Source organism: Aythya fuligula, chromosome 8 (genome assembly GCF_009819795.1).
Source record: "Aythya fuligula isolate bAytFul2 chromosome 8, bAytFul2.pri, whole genome shotgun sequence".
Classification (NCBI taxonomy): domain Eukaryota; kingdom Metazoa; phylum Chordata; class Aves; order Anseriformes; family Anatidae; genus Aythya; species Aythya fuligula.
Window position 1 is genome coordinate 9,536,501 of NC_045566.1, and position 20,143 is coordinate 9,556,643.

At 37.8% G+C, this 20,143-nt stretch overlaps 1 protein-coding gene across 8 annotated transcripts in view; it reads right to left on the minus strand.

Annotated features, from left to right (window-relative positions):
* MAST2 (microtubule associated serine/threonine kinase 2) overlaps positions 1-20,143 on the minus strand; it is a 185,671-nt gene that overhangs the window by 16,649 nt on the left and 148,879 nt on the right. For all 8 annotated transcript variants that reach the window (XM_032192579.1, XM_032192578.1, XM_032192580.1 and 5 more), the window contains 10 exons: positions 15,226-15,327; positions 12,197-12,329; positions 10,024-10,085; positions 9,282-9,367; positions 7,132-7,340; positions 5,426-5,564; positions 4,858-4,990; positions 3,244-3,409; positions 2,112-2,213; positions 251-373 (listed from right to left, as the gene is read on the minus strand). In XM_032192579.1, coding sequence (XP_032048470.1) covers positions 251-373; positions 2,112-2,213; positions 3,244-3,409; positions 4,858-4,990; positions 5,426-5,564; positions 7,132-7,340; positions 9,282-9,367; positions 10,024-10,085; positions 12,197-12,329; positions 15,226-15,327 — 1,255 coding nt within the window. The remainder of the gene's footprint in view (positions 1-250; positions 374-2,111; positions 2,214-3,243; positions 3,410-4,857; positions 4,991-5,425; positions 5,565-7,131; positions 7,341-9,281; positions 9,368-10,023; positions 10,086-12,196; positions 12,330-15,225; positions 15,328-20,143) is intronic.

Consider the following 20,143-nt stretch of genomic DNA (forward strand, 5'->3'; position numbering starts at 1 on the left):
CACTGCAGGGTCGAGGCTGGCAAGTCCACAGGCACCAGTGAAAGGCCGATTGACTTTAACAGACACATTTTTTTCATTTAAAATTCATTTGCTTTCAAAGAAACCTTATTTGGCATTCAACAGAAACTTTTAAAAGGAATTTCCATCAAGCGTTCTATTCAATTTCTAACAATGACTTATCTTTGACAACTTCAGAAATGAAGTACACACAAAAAACACAATGCAGTTTATGCCTCATCTTCAGTCTTACTGTCAAAATAGCTTGTGTCATCCTCAGATTCCAACTGTGGGATGAATTCAGCTTTCTGCCGAAGTAATCCATTCCAGTCCAAATCTTTAAAGAACCGATGCTGTTTCACTTCAAAGGCACTACCTGAAATAAGCATCATTTATTGCAGAATATTTCTTTCAGTGTTTGCATTAACAAGAAAAACAACCCCTAAAAATATCAAGAGTTTATACGAATGTACCCAAGTACATTTAAATCATGCTTTTTCCAGGAATTTTGAAAAACAACTCATCCTTTTACCAAAGTGGTGATATAGGACAAAATCTGAACAAGATTTACTCCTTCCTACCTCTTCTTCATCTTTAATGACAACACATGACCAAACTGGCTAGAAGACAGCATCTGCTATTATATTCCACAGCAAATTGCAAGATTAAGAAATAATTAACAGCTTAATTTAAAATTTCCAAATTCTAAATTCCAATTCTAAATTTAGTTCATAGCTAAATAGAGAGCAAACTAAAAAAGGTACTCAGCACGTGAGTGGCTCCACTTTCATGAATAAACTCATCCATTTGTTTAAATCAAGGTAGAGGCTTACATACCTTCCTGAATTAGGATCTTTTAACTAATATCTTATGAGTTAACAACCTCCTGGGTACCCAGAAGGAAAAACTAAGGATTATCTGTCTACTAGCAAGTGGGATTTTTTTTCAGATGAAATTAATATTCATAAAAGATGTTACTGTCATTATAATAATAATAAAAAAAGAGCATAGCAGAGGAAAAGAGATAAAAGGTTTGCTGAGTGCCCGTGGCAGTAACAGACACCAAGTGGAACAGCAGTCTCAGCATTATAGGTACATAAGGAATCAAAAAATCCGTCCATCAATTCATTTGATAAGGCAAGAAACTCTACCTCTTTTCCATGACAGCAACACCTTTCAAGTACATGGATTTGAGACAGAAAAGAAACATGAAAATCTGATTATATTATTAATTTATGTTCCATTGATCACCCTCATATGTACATATGTTGTTTGCTAAATACATGTTTTTGGAGATTGTTATAGATTTAGTTTTATTTTTTTCCTTTTTTTTATTTTTTTCCTTTTTATCCTTTTTTTTATTATTTTTATTTTTATCCTTATCAATTTAAAATCCAAATTTAAATCAAGCAAATGATATCTATGAAACAGACAACCAGTCCTGTGAAGCCACACCGTTGGAAAAATTACTTTAAAACAGGAAGGCAGCTAAAGATTATTTTGTTGTGTTATTTATTTATTTATTTATTTATTACTATCAGGAAATGAGAAGTGTTGGCTTGTAAAACTCTAAATCTGACACTGTAATACAAAAAAAAAAGGCATACACATCTGACTTTGCCAAAGAGACTGTATCAAGACTTTGTTGTATGTTTGGAGAATTCTACAGTACAGGTCTCTATGAATGGGAAAGTTTTCATTTATTTTATTATACCAATGAGTTCACTTCATTGTAGGGGACTAAGACCATAGTTGAAGGGAACTGAAAAGAAATCTGATTATACACTTGTCAAATCAAGGCATAACCCTCAAGCCTTAAATAGAATAGCACAAATTTGAGAAGTTGTTGCATACCTGATTGTGTCTCTTTTTTGTTTTCCAAACAAAACAGCAATATCTTTCTGACCCACGTGCAGTCTATACTAATTTTCAGAGCTTCATCAAACCCAGCATAAACATTTTCTCAGCTCTAGACCAACATTTTTCAACATGGATTGGTGTGCCTTACAGTAAAGTAGCTTCTTTTACTGCTTCTGGCTAGTACTTTGCCTCATAGGCAAGGTAGCTTCTTTTACTGCTTCTGGCTAGTAGTTTCCTATCCACAAAGGTCCTACCTGTTCCCATTCTTTCCAGAGGATTTTGGCGAAGAAGCTTAGAAATGAGATCCTGGGCATCTGGTGGCAGTGCATCATCACCTTCTGGCCAGGCAATTTCATCTGGGGACAAAAAAAGACTTGACATTTTCCACCTGCTTCACAACCAATTTGAATAACCATTCACATTCCTACACTGTAAAATGCAGTGCTCAGTTCTTCCCCAGAATTGCAAATACCTTAAATTCAGCAGCTTGCATACCTAATATAATTCAAGCATTGACATTTTCCAAAATGCATAAAATTCAGCCTCAGCTAGAGCTGCTGTCAATCCAAGCACTGCTTGCAGAGGAAAAAAAAAAAAAAAGCATTAAGAACTCTATTAATAAAGTCTGAAATTGGACTTCCATGAGAATCCATAAACAATGACACTGACAATACTGTGGCTGTATCTTGCGCCCGCACATTCCACGTTATTTATACTTGGAACAATTCACAGGTAAGCATTTCATGCATCGAATTTTGTTCTTCACTGAAATCTGCTTTTTGCTAGGGATATTTGCCAAATGTGTTAAAAATTTACTGTTTCAGAAAGCATTCCCAACAGGAAATGTTTTCACTAGCATATTCATTGAGAGAACACAAAGCAATTGTTCGTCCAGCTCCAAGCAGGAGTTTTAAAAATCCACAAGACATAAAGGTACCGAGTACAATGGCATCAATTCGTTTTGCTTAGAATTTCCTTTTTACTTCATTTCTACAGCAATTACTAATTGGCTGACATTTACACCTACAGAAGAAACAACCAAAATCAGAGTGAATTAGACTAGTTGGCAGCTGCTCCATTCATATTCTCCATCATTTAAGTTAATAGAGAACAGAAAAAAATCCTCAAATATTCTTCCCCAGTCCTACAGGGACTTGCATAACTCTCATGCCATGCGTACTGGCAGAACTATCTAGCAAGATAGTACTCAACAACTTTCAGTAGCCTGAATCAGATGAATGCTACTTAAAAACCTAAAAATTTAGAAAGAAAGAAACATTGCCTTATATCTAGCCTATCTTGAGTAAACTACAGATCCTCAATACTTTTAAAGTTTTACTTCACTGCACACTTTGAAACCCCTTGAGGACCAAAACAGAAACATACCACTGATCACTTGTCCAAACAGCTCTTCAGGTGTGTCACCAAAGAAAGGAACACAGCCAACTAGAAACTCATACAGGATAACGCCCATGGCCCACCAATCCACGGGCTTCCCATAACCCTGGCGCAGGATCACTTCTGGTGCAATGTATTCTGGAGTCCCACAGACCTGGAGAGAAACACACAAGAAAGCGGTCAGCCTACAGAGTGCCAAATTCACATCAAAGTTGATTTCAGTGCATGTGTTAGGTTGTTTTTTTTTGCTTTTTCTTTTTCTTTCTTTTTTTTTCATTTGATTTGTTTTAACCTCAGAGCTTTGAAAGAAACTTAATGTTTTGGCACTAATCACTCTAGACTGTAAACTATTTCCATGTAGCGAGAGTCTGTATAGGGAACACATCACCTGCACAGAAAGTATATCATATACTGTGAAATGTTCCTAGTGTGGACATGCCAGCTAAGCCGTTCTCTGGTGCACTAAGGCATATGGGAAAAATGCAGATTCTGTCTGAATATGTCTGTCTGCCTGATGGATTTCTACTGGCACAGCTACAGCTATCAGGGACTGAATCCTGACAAAACTCTTACATCTCTGCACTAGCAGAATTAGCAACCTAGTATGATGACACACTTCACCATTTAAACTTGAGATGTACAGCAGGCACAAGCAACAGCTGAGGATGACATGTTGGAAGAATTAAGTTCTCTTGGGCTTGGAAGCAACAACAATAACAAAGTAGCTGTAAAAAATAAAATGCTGCAAAATGCAAGACCATGATCTAGTGACCAAGGAGAGCTCCTGCTACAAAAAAATGTTATGACTCAGAAGCAAAGGAAGATACAATCCCTTGTGTGTTCTTAGTTTACCATAGGATGATTACAAATTAACACTTGGCACAGCTAAAAAAGAAAATTCAGCTGCAATCCTAAGTATTTTCAGAAGAGATAAGGATTTTATAATCCCATTATACATGGCACTTGTAAGCCTGTATCCAGAATACAGTATATAGTTCCTGTCAACTATGCCCAGGAAAAATCATCTCAAGCTGAAACAGGTGCATGAAAGAGCTATTAATTCATCAAAGGAAAATTTATCTCATTACCTAAAAGAACATAACTGGTCAAGCCTAGCAAAATGAAGACTAGAGAGGAAAGTAACCTTTAGGAAATACCATGGTGAGGAAAATCAATGTTTAAGCCATCATACAAAATTACAAGAAAAATACTGGAACTTGCCATGAACTTTCTAAACACCAGAAGGGGGAGACTGTGGAACAACCTTCCAGAAAAAGCAGCGTTACATCCCTAAAAAAAACTGTTCCTGCCTGCACTGTGGCCCAGGACACCTTTGATATCCTGAACTAAGAGCTCAATGCATCACTTTAAAATGAGAAACCAAAAAAATAGAAAACAAAACAAAACAAACAAAACCCAACCAAACAAACAAAAAAGCAGAAATTTGTGTGCAAGTATGAGAATGGACTCCTATCTTTTCCTCTGATTATAAAGCACACAGCACAGCATCAAAGTAGACAGGGAGTGCTACAAACTGATTCAAACCCAAGACAGAATCCTGCACTGGATCCCACACCAACAGACAAAATTATCCAAGCTTACCTGCTTGTCCAGAAATTCCCTGGTATCCTTCTCAATATGTCCCTCATAAAGATTAGTTGTAAGACTCATTAACCCAATTTTAGACAGTCCAAAGTCTGTAAGTTTAATGTGACCCATGGAAGTTATCAGGAGACTAGAAGAAAGAGGAGAAGCAAAATAATGCAACACTCAATTGTTTCCCAAAAGAAATTAAAAAAAAAAAAAAAAGGAAGAATACAAGATAATGCTAAGCACATTCTCAGCATTACAGCTCCATCAAACACCTGGAAGGAACCTCCCATGCAACTGAACCTCACAGAGCTGCTAAGGCTGCAAGAACTCAGACTGCCTTCTGCCATATTTCACCAATGCAGCAATAGCTTCAAGATAATATTTGAAAATGTTCTTCCTACTCTTTCTCAGTGCCTGTCTGGTTCTGTACACCAGTAGTAAATCCCTAAAACTTCCTGTATGTTAGATGCCATAAAAATCTCTACCATCTCTAACTCATCTACCATCTCCTACCCATGTAGAGAGCCTCCAAAGAACTGTCTCTCTTCCTCTAGCTTCTGAAGAGCTGAAGACTTACTTATCAGGTTTTAGGTCACGGTGAACGATCCCGTAATTGTGTAGGTACTCCAATGCTAAAACAGTCTCAGCAAAATACATCCTTGCCATGTCAACAGGTAGGGCACCAATGTTCTTGAGAAGTGTAGCACAATCACCTCCTAGAAAAAAGTTGCAAATATGGCACAGTGAAATAGCAAATTCCAGTAACAAAGGAGAACAGCTACAGGACTACAGTAATAGATGATCAGAGCAAATTTCCTAAAGGCTTTGTATCTCAACCGTGTTACCCCAAATTCTAAAACTGTCTCTCAACTCTGTCTTGAGCTTCAAATAAATATTAAAATCTTAGGAAAACTGAGATGCAGGTATGCTTGGTATGCTTTTTCTCTTCCAAAATGGCACAACACAACAAACACCACCAAGTGCTGAACAGCTGAAAAAATAAACAGATTGAAGAGTAGAACCGAGATTCCTCTGGCCTCATCTTTATTATCAGTAAAACCCATCAGGATAAACCTTCTCTCCAATGCATTTCTGTTAATTTCTGTATGGCTCAGGAAAGCAAGAAATATTTAGCTTAACAATTGTGCAGATGCCATTTCCAAACTGTAAGCAAACCTTGAGGGAAAGACTGTTCATGACCATTTTGCCTCTGTATAAATTTCTTTGCTTTCCACCGCTGTGACAGATACTTCTGATATACGAGCTTCTTAAAGTAGTAAGCAAATACTAAGAGTACTACCTGGCTCTTCCCACACATGGAGAAGCAGCCACAACATTGGACACAATGGTACCCACAAAAGTAAGTTTGCGGGTCCTCAATTCAAGTTTCTGAAGTAATACTGCCCACACATTTCATTCAACCTTCATCTCTACTTTCAAACAGGAATTTATTTTTTTTTAATGTCGACACATATGTTGTCATTACATTAATTTATGTGAAAGAGCACTAATACAGTAACTATAAGTTTGCTTCCCACAAACATTCAGTCAAGCAAGCCAGGCATAAGAGATTAGTTCTATTCACTAGAGGAAATATATCACTTGCGATAAAAATTAAAAATAAAAATTAAAATAACTAAAAAATAATAAAATAAATCAAAACAAGTCAAATCAGATCAAATAAAATCCAGTGAGTAAGGAAAAAAAGCAAACAACAAAACAGCACAGTATTTTTAAAAGGCTGGTAAGGAACAAAGACTGTGTCGCTTGGTGATGTTTCTTAACTACCTTTCTCTAATGCCAAGCGAGCGTGCAATGAATCTTGCCATGCCAACCCATAGCAGAGCAGGAGGATGTCTTTCCAATGAGGACTGGAAGGTTCATGATGACTTCTGACCCCTCCAACTTTTCTACATGTGGCTTTATGTTTCCTCATCTCCACTGCAATCATGCTGTGTTAGTCACAGGGATTCACAAGAGGAGTATCTCCTTATACAAAGCCGTACTAGGGGCAGAATGACTCACATTTCTCCAGCTCAGCCCAAGCAGTCCATACACTCCTCCCTAAAAGGGCATCATGATCTCCCCTGCTGCTGCAGGGCTGACTGACCTCATTTGACACGAAGAAAGAAATAGTGCACACAATATGTTCTTCCTCTTTATTGCATTCACAGCAGCGTGCTGATCAATGTACACATCTTATAAGCCACTTAGAAGCTGCATCCTTTATAATGAGACTCATTACGTGTACGTGCTTTGCAGGTGTAGATGTGACAAACATACCTTCCACGTACTCCATAACCATGCACAGATGGCGCTTGGTCTCAAAGGAGCAGAACATGCTGACTACAAAGGGGTTCTCAGCAAATGTTAAGATATCTCTCTCGACAAAAGCCTGCTGGATCTGGTTTCTCAAAATTAGGTTCTGTTTGTTGATCTTCTTCATGGCAAAACGTTGACGGGTGGTCTTGTGTCGCACCAAATACACCGCTCTAGAAAACCACATACCAAGAGCAAAAGTTCCATTTTCAGTTTGAACTATTTAAAAAGCAAAAAACAAACAGTGGATGGTAACTACTTTGAGTGGATCCTGATAGACATATCGGTGACTATAACATCCCATCTCGTTGCCAAACTCCCCTCAAAAAGAAGGAGACCTATCATGCTTCCTTCCAAAGCTACTCCGCCTTTTTGAATTCAGGAGCATTTTTGTTGATGTGACTAACAAGGAGATAATTCAGGCACAAATGCCACAAACTTCTTTTGCAAGGCTTGTATTTTTCAATACTACAGTCACTATTTCACTAAAAAACATCCAAAATATATGAAATCAGCATGATTTCTTTCCAAGCTCCATAAAGTTAATTTGATGCAGCACTGTCACGAGGGATTTCCTTCAGTATCTCTTACATTTCTATCATTTGCAGATCATTAGATTCCTGCACATTAGTAACACAGTTTGCAAATGAAATTTTCATCCGGTTTGCCTGCCTTTCTGAATCAATGCTTGCTTCCTTCTCTCTGGAGTATATTGCATTTAACATGGTATTGTGTCTCACAAGCAGCTGACTGTAAAATACACCCAAATATAAAGACAGGAATGAGTAACAGCAGAACTACAATCTCTCCCCACATTTTACAAAGTTATTTTTAAATCATGGGGGCTGTGCAGAAATGTGACTAAAATATAAAAAGCTTCTTGCCTAACAATACAGTGCTTCAACCTGCTCCATTGTGTCTTCACAGACTAAAAAAGTACACCTACACTTTTTCCACATTTTAAAATAAAAACCAAGTTGCTGTTAACTAAGCACCCACTTCTACAAAACACTCAAGCACACGCTTGCTTAGGTTTTGATGTTATGACCTACTGAATCACTATTCATAGTTATGGCCTAATCAAAATCACTCGTAATGATTTATGAACTGCAAAGAGTTCAGGAATCGTCTTTAAAATTCAGGATACGTTTGGATGATCAGTTAAAATTTTAACTGACCAGCTTCATTCTGTATTCTTCAATGAATAAAATCTAATAGCACTCTTACTTTATTACTTCTCACATTTGCCCCTATAAAATTTTAGCATTTATTTTGGTATTTCAAGTGCTCACAAACAGCCACGTAACATATACAATCTGAACACACGGAAGAATGCAAAATTATAAACAACTTTTTTTCTCAACATTCCTGCTGCTTGAATGAGTCATCAAAAACATTTGCAACTACAGAATTTTACCCTCACTCAGTTAGGTAGCCTTTATACAAACAGAAATCACAGGACTTAAAACACTCTGCATGAAAGGAAATGCAGGTAGGGTGCCTTGATATACAATAAAGAAAGGGGTACCAAATAATTTTGTCAGACTCAAAGCAAACTATTGTTTAGGAAATTCCACAATCAACTAAGTGACGATATTTCTTCTAGAAACAATGTTTTGGGAAATCATTTTTGTCATCTCAAGCCAAGGTACTGAAGTGTCTATATTTTACCTACCTACCACAAAAAATGCTGCAGAAATAATTACTGCAAGAACAGATTTGAGGCCACATCTTGGAAGGGCTTCAGCAAATTTGTGCCACAAAGGGATTAGGAATACAATATTCTGAAAGCTTTAACATGGGGCAATTTGTTTTTACAAGCAACCAATAATCTGGAAGCTGGGTGCCAGTTCAGCACAACGTTAAGACCTTCACAGTCAGGAAGTACTTCCAGGTACAAGGGGTACTGCCTAAGAAATCCCGAGAACATAAAAGAAATGGCATCTGTCACAAGAATGCAGAAGACATCACAAGTATGGAACCAAGACCTAGGCAAAATTCTTTATACTTTGGACCCAACAGAAAAGAGTCATTTGTCTAAACTTTGTAATAACCCTTTACTGGGTAGAATGATAATAGTATTTTCTTTTAAAGCAAAGCCTAAAAAGCCTTACCCATAAGCACCATTACTGATCAGTTTAATAGTTTCAAATTCTTCTTCAGATGGAGTTTTCTTTGACTGGACAGAGGCTCCACGGCTCTGGGGAAAGAAGATCCCAAAAAAAGGAAACTGAGAACAGAAGCAACTTCGTTCTATACTTCAACTCTTTTGTCCTTTTCTTCTTTAAGCAGCATTTACCCAAACACAAACAATTTCTAAAGCTCTGGAGTCCTCAGTTTCAGGATAATCATCTGTATCCCTAGCAGCCTTGCAGATTTCCTCTGCAAGTATTAGCACAGAAAATCATTGGAACTATAAGATTCAGACCTTTCCATAACATTACATTTTTAAAATACCAATAAACTAAAAAACCAGGGATCTTTGAAACCTACTGAGTTATATAGCTATATTTTTCCAACAGTTGTAACTAAATTCATTTCTTTTCAATTCCCATCATGTTTTACATATGCAAATATGAAGAGTTTCTCCAAACAATTGTTGTTTGCAACTCCAAAGAAACACCGACAAAATTTGATGATAAACGTCTGTTTGCATCTTTTATGCATTTCACCTCCTCCACAGGAGAGATTTGCACATTGTTATGAGTGCATACTTTAGTGCTTTTGAATGTCAGTGCTTTTTTTTTTTTTTTAAATTAAAATTCCACTGCGTTATAATTAATTCTTTATTGTAGACTACTTCTTTCCAGAGGAAAAAAAAATGTGCTAGACAGCATGAGTGTATTACTGCTTTACCTCAACTGAATCATCTGTCTCAGGAGTGTCTGGGCTGTCATAGCTATTCAGCTGGGCCATTTCTGAAAAGAAAGGGGAGAGATTACTCCTAATGATCTCAATCAAACACTATTCTCTTTGTTTGTACAAGACAAACAGGATTTTAAGAGGTGCTTGTAGATTATGAAGGACATAGTTCCCCCCTGTAAAAAGTCACCCCAATTATACAGCACTAACCTTTAACATCTTGGAAATTGTAAGCAGTATTTTATATAAAGATGAATATAATTAATTGTCCTAATCTCAGCATCACTTATTCTAGATGGTTTCTACAATACATAAAAGCAACAAATGCAAGTTTAAGGAAACTGCCAGCTAGTTAATGTTAAAACCTACTCCATGCATAAAGATGGTGGCACCTCTGTACTCCAGAAAAGAAAAAGAATTGCATTTCAAACAACCTCTCCCCATGAAATGTGTACGATTTTGCAAAATGCTGAGCAGCAGCAAACTGTGAGAAATTCAGTTAGTTTAGGCTACTCAGCTGTCTTAGGAGATGCTCTAAACTTTGCAGAACCAAATCCTACATTAACCACTAGTCTCTGAACAGACATCATTGACATTTCTGGGTGCCCTCCTTACAGAAAGGAAATAAGGCACCTTGACATCTCCACACATTTCTAAAGAAAATTTGACTTTAGTAAGGGGAATTAGTGATGGAAAGGTTCTCTCCCATGACAGGGATCAAAGGAAAATTTCCCTTTAATGTCAGATTTCAACAAATGCTATTAAATTGCATTTAGCAATCTTTGGTAGAAATTTTCCCGAAGAGCTCTTCACTTGAAGTCAACCTGTCACTGTCATTCGAGTAAACACCGTAGAAGTTAAACTAGTCCTATCCAGACTACTAATTTATGGTAAAATTATGCTCTCTAGGGAAAACAAAAAGTACAGTTCAATCACTGAAATATTCTGCAGCAATCTCCAATCTCTGTCACACTTTCTATTGTTGCTGAGCAAGCCATGCATGCTTGTAAAACTTGTCATAGGGGAAGAGAGTAAGCTAGCAAAGTGCCAGACAAAAATATTAACTCACAAATTCCAAAGTCAGGATCTTCTGGGGCTCTGTACACTTACAGCATATTCATTTTACTATATATAATTCTGGGACCTAGCAGAAAAGCTGCTACTTTCTTCGAAACATTACTCATAGAGTGTCTAAAAAGCAATGTAATTACATAGACCTTATCGAACTTTGTAACAGGTAGAAAGCAAATGTTTATGACCCCTTAAAAATGTATCAAATGTTTAAGTGCAATATCCTACATTCCTAAAAACCATAAAGTGTAAAATAAATCCTCTTCATCACAAACTAGATCTTCTCTGAGTATAAACTTGTGTTAATTATCATAAACTGTCTGGAAAAATATCTTTTGGGAGCAGAAATAAAAACTTTTATATCCAAGTGAACTACTCATTAACTGACATTATGTTTATAGTGCATCTACTTTAGAAAATTGAAAATATATGCACTCTTCACTGAATCATGCATCAATATTGCTGCTATTTTCACATGAAGTGCTCAGTTATCAGGCAGTACAACAAGGCACTCCTCCTCCTACTCTGATGACATACTGTGCTGGTTATAATTCACTCTTTTTTGGTTTCACTGCTATGCAAGATGTAAAAATACAAGTATCTCCACTTAAAAAAATAATACTAGTCCTGGTTCATGGTCCTGACAATGGAAAGTCACAACTTTTCCCAGTGAGGCCAACAAATGGGATGAGCAAATCCTTTCCAACCAACCCACTAGCAGTCGGTCAGGCTGTGGCTGGACAGAAATAACAAGTGAACTTACTTTTACTGCCCAGCAGCACAGAGAAAGCAGTTAAACCATAAAGCCATTTTCTAACATTTTTTCAGCTATAATACAGGGAGACATTATTAACACCATAAGTAAAGAACTGTCACTGTTGATGTGTGATCCTTACCCCAGCAATGCTCCTTTGAGACAAGGGGCTGGAAAAGACAATCTAGAATTTGACAACAAAAAGGAAGATAAGGACAAATGGCTTAAAAATTAAACCAATAAAATAAAAGCTTCCTTTAGCTATGTAGTGGCCAGGAGTTAGTATCTAGAGATTTGGTTATCCTTTCAGTAGTTTGGAGAGTACAAAACATGAGTTCTCACCCTCCAGGGGATCCCTGGTAAGTCCCAGCTGGCTGATAATGTAACGAGGAATGTCACATTTAATTCCTTGCCCTTCCTTGGCATGGCCTTCTGCAGCTTCTAACAAATGGTAGAACTCCTCAGGATCAAACTCCTGCAGAAAGGTAGAGAGAAAGGGGAGGGGGTGGAGGGTGGGGTGTAAATGATTCAGCTTTACAGATATGAAAGGTTTCTCTGACATATTGGAGAGAAAGAGCATGGGTTGAATCATCTGGATTCCTCAGAAACGTCCAAAACTAATTCTGGGTTGAGCAGCAATGCTAAACATTTATAGCACAACAAGCAAGTCAATGCATTCCAACCTGATCTGCAAAAATGCTATGCCTTTACAGCCTGGTGGACATCCACTGGCTTAGATTTGCTATTCAAAACATGACAAGGATTGCAGGAATTTTATGAACCAAAACCAGACTATCATATAATGAGGTCATAAAAATGCAAACATTAACCTGGACCCACCTCCTAATTTTGTCTCTGAGCTGTGCTATGAAAGGTGATGAGGACTGAGGTGCCTTCTTCTGCTGCCTCTGTCTGACAGAGGAGTTAAGCCAATACGAACCTCTCCTGCTTTCAAATATCACTTCTGATCAAACCATTCACCTGTCTTAATAACCTTAATTCTGCCCTACAAACTTTATTATTTGCCAGCAATGAGCAAGACTCTTCAAAAATTTTCTAGTGAAATGTGAGGGAAAAAAGGGAAGCAGCGAAGGTTATCAGAAAAGAATGGATGTGAGTATGGTCAGTGGTATGAGAGAAAAGAGGGTACAGAACTGTGAACAAGAAAAAAAAAGTTAGGGAAAATGATGATGTAAAGATATGCAAATGGCTAGAGAAACAGAGAAGATGCTTTTTCTTGATTACTCTAAGCAATGCTGCTTTGATACATCCATCAACCAAAGACAGTAACAATGCAAGAAACAAAGTTCTCTTCTAACTTGTCTGGAAAAGAATTCGTCAACTATCTGAGAGCTGCCAGACAGCAGGGATCACAGAGGACCATGAGAGAGATGTGATCAACAGGACTGTAATATAATTTAGAGAGCAAGGCGAGAGGGAAGGTGGAGTCAGGGAAGGATTTTTCAAGATACAGCTGTAGGGCATTCATTGGTGAGTAAAGGACAGAAGAAAATAAATGTCTGGTGACAAAAAAAAATGAAGCGTACAAAAATAAATTCTACTTCTGCCTTCTTTGTAGTAGATTTATTTTATTATCTGTGTACCGTTTTACTTAAAAGGAGAAGAATGGTCCCTACTAAGGGGGGAGAAGTGCTATCAAAAATAATATTGAAAAAAAAAAAACAAACAACCAATTACATACTTTTCCCAAAAGATGGTTTCAATGATGTACAAAACACGCAATTTTCTTTAAGCCCCAGAGACTCATTCCATAAACAAACATTTCACTGTCCAACATGTAACACAAAGACTGAAGCCAAGTAACTGAAGTTTTAAATAATTACATGCCTTCAATCCCATCACAACCATCACATCCATCCCAACCCCTGCCTAAATGGTGAGTCATTTCATTTAAAAGGCAGAAGTAAGAACGAGCTGTGTTACTGAAGTTAACGTTAAGAGTAAATCTTAGAACATTTGTCTATAAATTCATAAACAATGAAGTTAAATGTTAGATTATCAAAAGTTATGCTACAAAATAAAAATAAAACGTAGTTCACAAGCTATTTAAATGGTAGACTATCCATTGCTATAGTTGTTGCTCTTTTATAGGATGAAAGGAACATTCATGCTTAAGTCTTCACATCAGCAGAATTACATATATGGAAAAAATTGCTAGAAAGCCAATAAAGCTTAAAAAAAATGGAAAAATTAATACATAAAGCCAAACATGATCTTTACACTTTAAAGACCAGCCAGTGCATTTTCAAGGTTGTCACTACATGCTTTGGAGCTTATTACTCAAATCTCAATGACTTTACTGCTCTCCTGCATTTTGCAGAACATGGGGTGCAGAAGATAGCGGATGACCCTGGAGACCTATTGATCTGCAGCTAAAAGCTGATTTGATTTTGAAAGTGCTTCCAGGTATAGAGATGAGTTCACAAAACTTACCAAGGTTTCCTGCCTTCCTTGCACTACTTCCCAGCAAAGCAATCTATCTGATGGCCATGGGACAGGGCAGAGGAATTTGGGAACTCTCTGAAGTCTGCAGGTTCACAGAACCTCAGCAGGTGTTTACAAGGACTGGCATCATTGGAAAGGTTGGACCACTCCAGTCCACCTTGCCAAAGAAAGCTCTGCAAAACTCATTTATCTTCTAGTGACTCCAGTGATAAATGTCATCCCCAGGCACGCTGCTGCCCTCAGCCTGTTAACTACACATCTATACCAGCCACAGATTCCTAATTCAGCCACCCTGTGTAATGTCTCAATCAGATGTAGCTTCCCTGTCATTTTTATGTCCAGAAGGAACAACTAGGCTGTGTGCTTGTACCTCTCACATAATGCAGGCCAGGGAATTTCATCCTAATAGTTCACAAATTTCAACTGGTTTGTGATACCTCCTCCAGCCCTCAAAAAAAAATTTTGTGACTCTTTCCTATACTCTCACCGACTTTTCAACATCATTTTGAAATGCAGACACAGAACTGAGCTCTATAATCAATAATCACCACAATGTTGTATACACAAAACCATGCACTTATACACTCTTCACTGTTCCTACTAACACCCCGAGGAAAATCGGGCGGTGTGATGCTGCATGAAGTGATGCCAAAAGCTACATCTGGCCCCTCAGACATAACCTTTACACTAAAACCTACCTAGCCACTGTTGCAGCTGACACTCCAATGGGAAAATAATTCCATATTAATACAAAAGACAGAACTTTAAAAAAAAAACTGATTTATTTTTCATCAATGTTTTCATCACAATTTAAAGTTTTCTCTTGAAGACCTTGTGTCCCTCATCTCCCCAAACACACCCCAGACTTCAGATCACACAGGTGCTCTCCTGAGAACCACACTTACCAGGCACTCCAGCAGCCGAGCGGGTCGTGCAATAATAATCATCAGCTTCTTCACAAGTTGGGTAACAAAGGCAACCTCTGAGCTCTCCGATCGCTCGTGGGCCTGTGGAGAGCAAAGGATCCCATTATGGTCCTAGCAATGAACTCTTCATGTTTATATGTCAAATGCTGATCACAGAGGAATCACCCTCAGTAACTGCAATTCAGCAGCGAAGGCATGGCCGAGTCAGGTCAGGCTGCAATCTCGGCTCATTCAAGGACCCCAAGTTACACATAGCTTTGCCATTACAACTGACTTTTTATCATGCCAGAGAAATTTCAAAGGCTCAATTTGCGTTATATCACCTATCAGTTACATTAGATGTGATGTGGTCTTTGTTTTGTTTTCTTTTTAAAACGAAAACAGGAATACTAATTCTTCCAATTTTACCATCCATATGATACCAAAATCTAGAAAATGACCAACAGCTACACATTTTTAGGCTGTGCTTTCAGGCGGAATTTGTACTACTTTCATTCATAATCATGAAAATCCTAAACTTTATTTTCTTTTGATTTAATTTCATAAATCCTGCTAAACAACTACAGCATTGTATTGAATGCTCTGTTGTACCAAGCACACAAGCAAAGCAAAGAACATACAGAAAGCTAGTTCAGAGAATTTATTCTCACCCACTCTTTAATTTACCAGACTTCAGTACAAATTCAATGCTTAATTTCAAGGTTTGTGTGTGTGCGCATGCACAAAGAAGGGATGTCTTTTTATAGCAATAAATGCATTAAAACGGGTAATGTAAGAAAAACAGGCAAATTTGACCAACAATACCCACCCACCCCTCAAACTACTCTTGTTTGTTCAAAAACAATATCGTTACAAGTCCTGAAAAACAAGTAGAATAGTATTTCATTATAGGGTGATAAAAGATGATTCCAATGAAAAAACCTCTGAAATGAAGTCTAGCTGTTGCTTTCCAATGTCAAAAAATTTGCACAGACACAAATGTAAAGTCCAGAACTTCACCAATGTGCTTATACTGGCAACGAGCCAGTAGCTGCTGATAGGAATGATATTTTATCAAAACGAATGCAAGCAGCAAGAAACTTAAAGGTTCATTTAGCATTGTTCATTAACACCATCTAAGAAAAAGAAATATACTGTTGAGAAACCAAAACACGCTGTCGGTCACCTAAAAGAACAATAAAAACACAGAAGCCAGAAAAAGGAAGCATTTATAAATATATGCCAATTTTGCTACCAAACCAACAACATTATTATTTCTCATTTTGACAAAGGTCAGAATAAGAAACATTACTTCAGCGGTGATAAGGTAGTGCCAGAATTTTAACCTTGAAGAAAACTACATAACTGCTAGTTCATCATCTACAAACATTACCAGAGATGCTTCCTGGTTATAAAAGCCTTATAAAGAATATTTTGAAAACACTGAAGTAAGTTGCATTTTTTTCCTAAACAGTATTTTCTCATTATAAAATAGAAAATGATGAAAATGAAGGTGATTAGTATTCACTCTGTGCCCCTTAACGCATTACCCAAACTTATGAGCTAAAATACAAATTCTAGAAAGAAATTAATGCTTTCATAGCTGAAAAGCCATTCCAGATCACCAGGGGTTAGCTGCTTTGCCATGAATAAATAAAACATCAACAACTTTGTATTATTTGAAATATGAGCCATGCAATTGGAAAGTCCTTTTTCTCCCCCACATAGTATGCAAAAAATAATATTTTTATTTATTGCCTCTGTTTATACTGTTGAAGCAAACTTATCCCTTTAAATCAAGTCCTTTTGTTTTCTCTCTTTCTCATCTTCTGCAATTTAGGCAAATAATTTAAGAATCTAACTAACTTAATCAGGTGTCTGTTTTGAAAATGAAAAGCTAGACCATGACTGCCAAATGAGAAAGAAAAGCAAATGGGAAAAAAAAAAAAAAAAAAAAAGAGCAGAGTAGAGGATTACAAAAATCAAACACAACTTGTAACAGCCACTCAGCCATCATCTCTGCACAGCGCTGCTCTTCCAAGATCCTCAGCAACACTGCCTCTTCTTGTTTCCTCCCCTCACAGGATAGTCCGGACATCTCTACAGACGTCTTGTTTACCATCTGTCCCGCTGACAGTATCTCGAAAGCGGACGGGGTTATATAGCACAGCTCTGCCCACCGCTTCCATGTGCCTTGGGATGATGTGTGCCACCTAATTAGCAGTTCCCAATGACGACATGCTTGTCTGAAGGTTGCCGGTGTCATTTCAGGGTTGTCCCCCCCCTCCCGCCTCCAGAGGGGAGGAGGGAGAAGCGATGGGGTTGTGGGTAGAAGCTGATGCCATTCCTCCACACATTGCCAGTGACACATGTACAGGAGGTAGCAACGGGTAATTTACAAACCGATTCCCATATCTGAAAGACCCATCCGTCACTAACTGGAGCTACTGGGGCATGAAATTAAAATCACTGTCCTCCCCTGGGGTTCAGCAGGACCAATAACTGGGATATGCAAGTCACAACACTGTAATTGAGCTAATATACTGATGGAAACCAAAACAATAGACCTGCAATGCCAAGAACCAATAAATTTACGCTCAGGCTCATATTAAGAAAGCAATTCCAATCAGAATATCAATTTTCCAATGTGCTGTATCAGTCACCATAGTGCAATACTAATTCCCTCCTCTTTCCTTTGTTCCATGCACAGAAACACACCTGTAATTCTTCATTTCCTTACCTCCAACTGGCTTAACCTGCGCAAAAGCCATTCAACTTTTGGCTAGTTTTACCTCATCTTTGTCATTTAGTCAATGGAGCCAAGTAAACAACTGCCTATAACCTTTTACTTCAAAGGAACCTGAGCTCCTGTTCCATCCTCTAACCCAACCCCTAAGGTAACAGATAAAGAACCAAATGCCCTATTTCTTTTCATAAGTATTTTCTGTTATTTTTCAGTATCTTTTCTTTAAATGTGAAGTGTGGCATCCAAGTCCACGCTTTCCAAAATAAAGAAAATCTATTAAATTCATTTTTACTTCAGGATCATTTCAGTGATGCAATAAGCAACAGATTTCTCTAGCTAAAAGACAATATTTCACGCTCCAAACGAGAAAATATCTCATTTGCCAGAACTAATGAGATTTGTTGGCATTTTATTACAAAAGCCGGGATCTAAAAACTTTAAAAGCTCTCTGGTTTGGTATATTTAAACAGCTCATTATTTACATACCCAATTACTCTATTTTATGAATACATTTTTACAACATAAAGTAGCCTCAAACTGCAACATATTAAATAGTTTTTTCTTTCTGTGGTTTGAAATTCCTGTGTGAATTTCACAGTAAAACTGTATGAAAATTCATGGGTATTCCTGCCAGTTCCTGACCCAGTGCTGCTCGTTTCCTTATTGACCAATAATCCATCTTCCCAGTCTCTCTGTATCTTGTAAAAATATAGCATGAAACTTTATATCCTACTGCAAAGACCATACTACTGCCCAAGTGAAAGAGGTTTATTTTTGGGGGGGGGGATTCCAATTGGTCTTATTTATATAAAGTGCTACTCTGCATGATGCCTTAAGAAGGTAATCAGAGCTAAAGATCCTGCCCTAACCTTGGGATGCTCTAATTTCAACTCCAAGAATCTGGTGTTTCAGGTGAGTCCTCAAAAAAAAAAAAATTAGAAGGTGTATATTGAGGACTTGTTCTGAGGGAGGGGAGAGGAAAAGAAAAAGCATGTTTACCTGACCCACACCTTCTCTGAGATCCTGATCAACCTCTTTAGGTCACAAGACAGGCCTGAGAGGGCTGAGTGGAGTGGCCAGACCTAACCTATTGCTCTCTCAATTTCTTAGAGTATAATAAATCACAGTCCACATACAAAGGAGGGAGAAAAGTCTGGAAGCTGGAGAATTTCAAGCTTAAACTATCTGTTACCAGAAGATACTTTAAAAGACACTGTAAAATACTCTGTAGACCCTTTGCACCCCTTGAAATGTAAGCTGCTTTGCAAAACATACACATCCACTTCTAGTGAAAGCTTTTCAGCTTCCAAACCACCGACCAAAGGTGCCTGCATTCCTTATTTCATAGCTGGTGTGCACACATACCCTGCTTCTAGATGCTGGAGATACAACATGGACCTACTGACACACTCATCTGGCTGCAGGAAACCTCTGCACCCTGCTTCCAGCTCCCCCATAGCAGCTCCAAGCCTTCTCAGCAAAACGCAGCAGTGCTCATGTGCCTCTGTCAGTCCCTGCGCCAGCCAGCCCTGGATCCAGCAGCAGTGCCTGCGTGCTGCTTATGCTGTCCAAAAAGGCTCTGCTGCCATGCTTTCAGACACGAGAAAGATTTTCCTCCTTTAAAAACCATGAATCCTGAACAATTTCTTTGACTAGATGCAATTTCTCCAGCCCAGTATGCTGGAAGCTACGGTCAAACTCCTGCACCGCATCCAAAGAACTCTACTTTTACCAGGAAACACATTTTTTACTACAGAAATGTATCCGCAGTGGTTACTGATATGCCATAGGCAGACAACCATGCAGGTCCTTGACAAATATTCTCTTCCTCTCTTGATCTGTCAAAATCATTCCTCATTCAGGCTTAGCACCACAGGAACAAACATGAGCAATTTCTTTTTCCCATGCATAACAAATATCGGGGAAGTTGCAGCCACACTCATATAAATGTGGTAGCTAAAAACTTTAGTTAAAACAAAGGAAGATTCTGCAGTTTTCACAAAGCTTTTAAATACAGTAGTAGTATATTAACATAGTATTTTAATCTACCTACCACTTTCTAAAGCCTAGAAAGAGTGGCAAAGGTGCACAAACTAGTGCATTTCATACTGGAAAGCTGATCAATGACATGTAAATACATCTTCATTAAAAAGATTAAAAATCATCACAGAA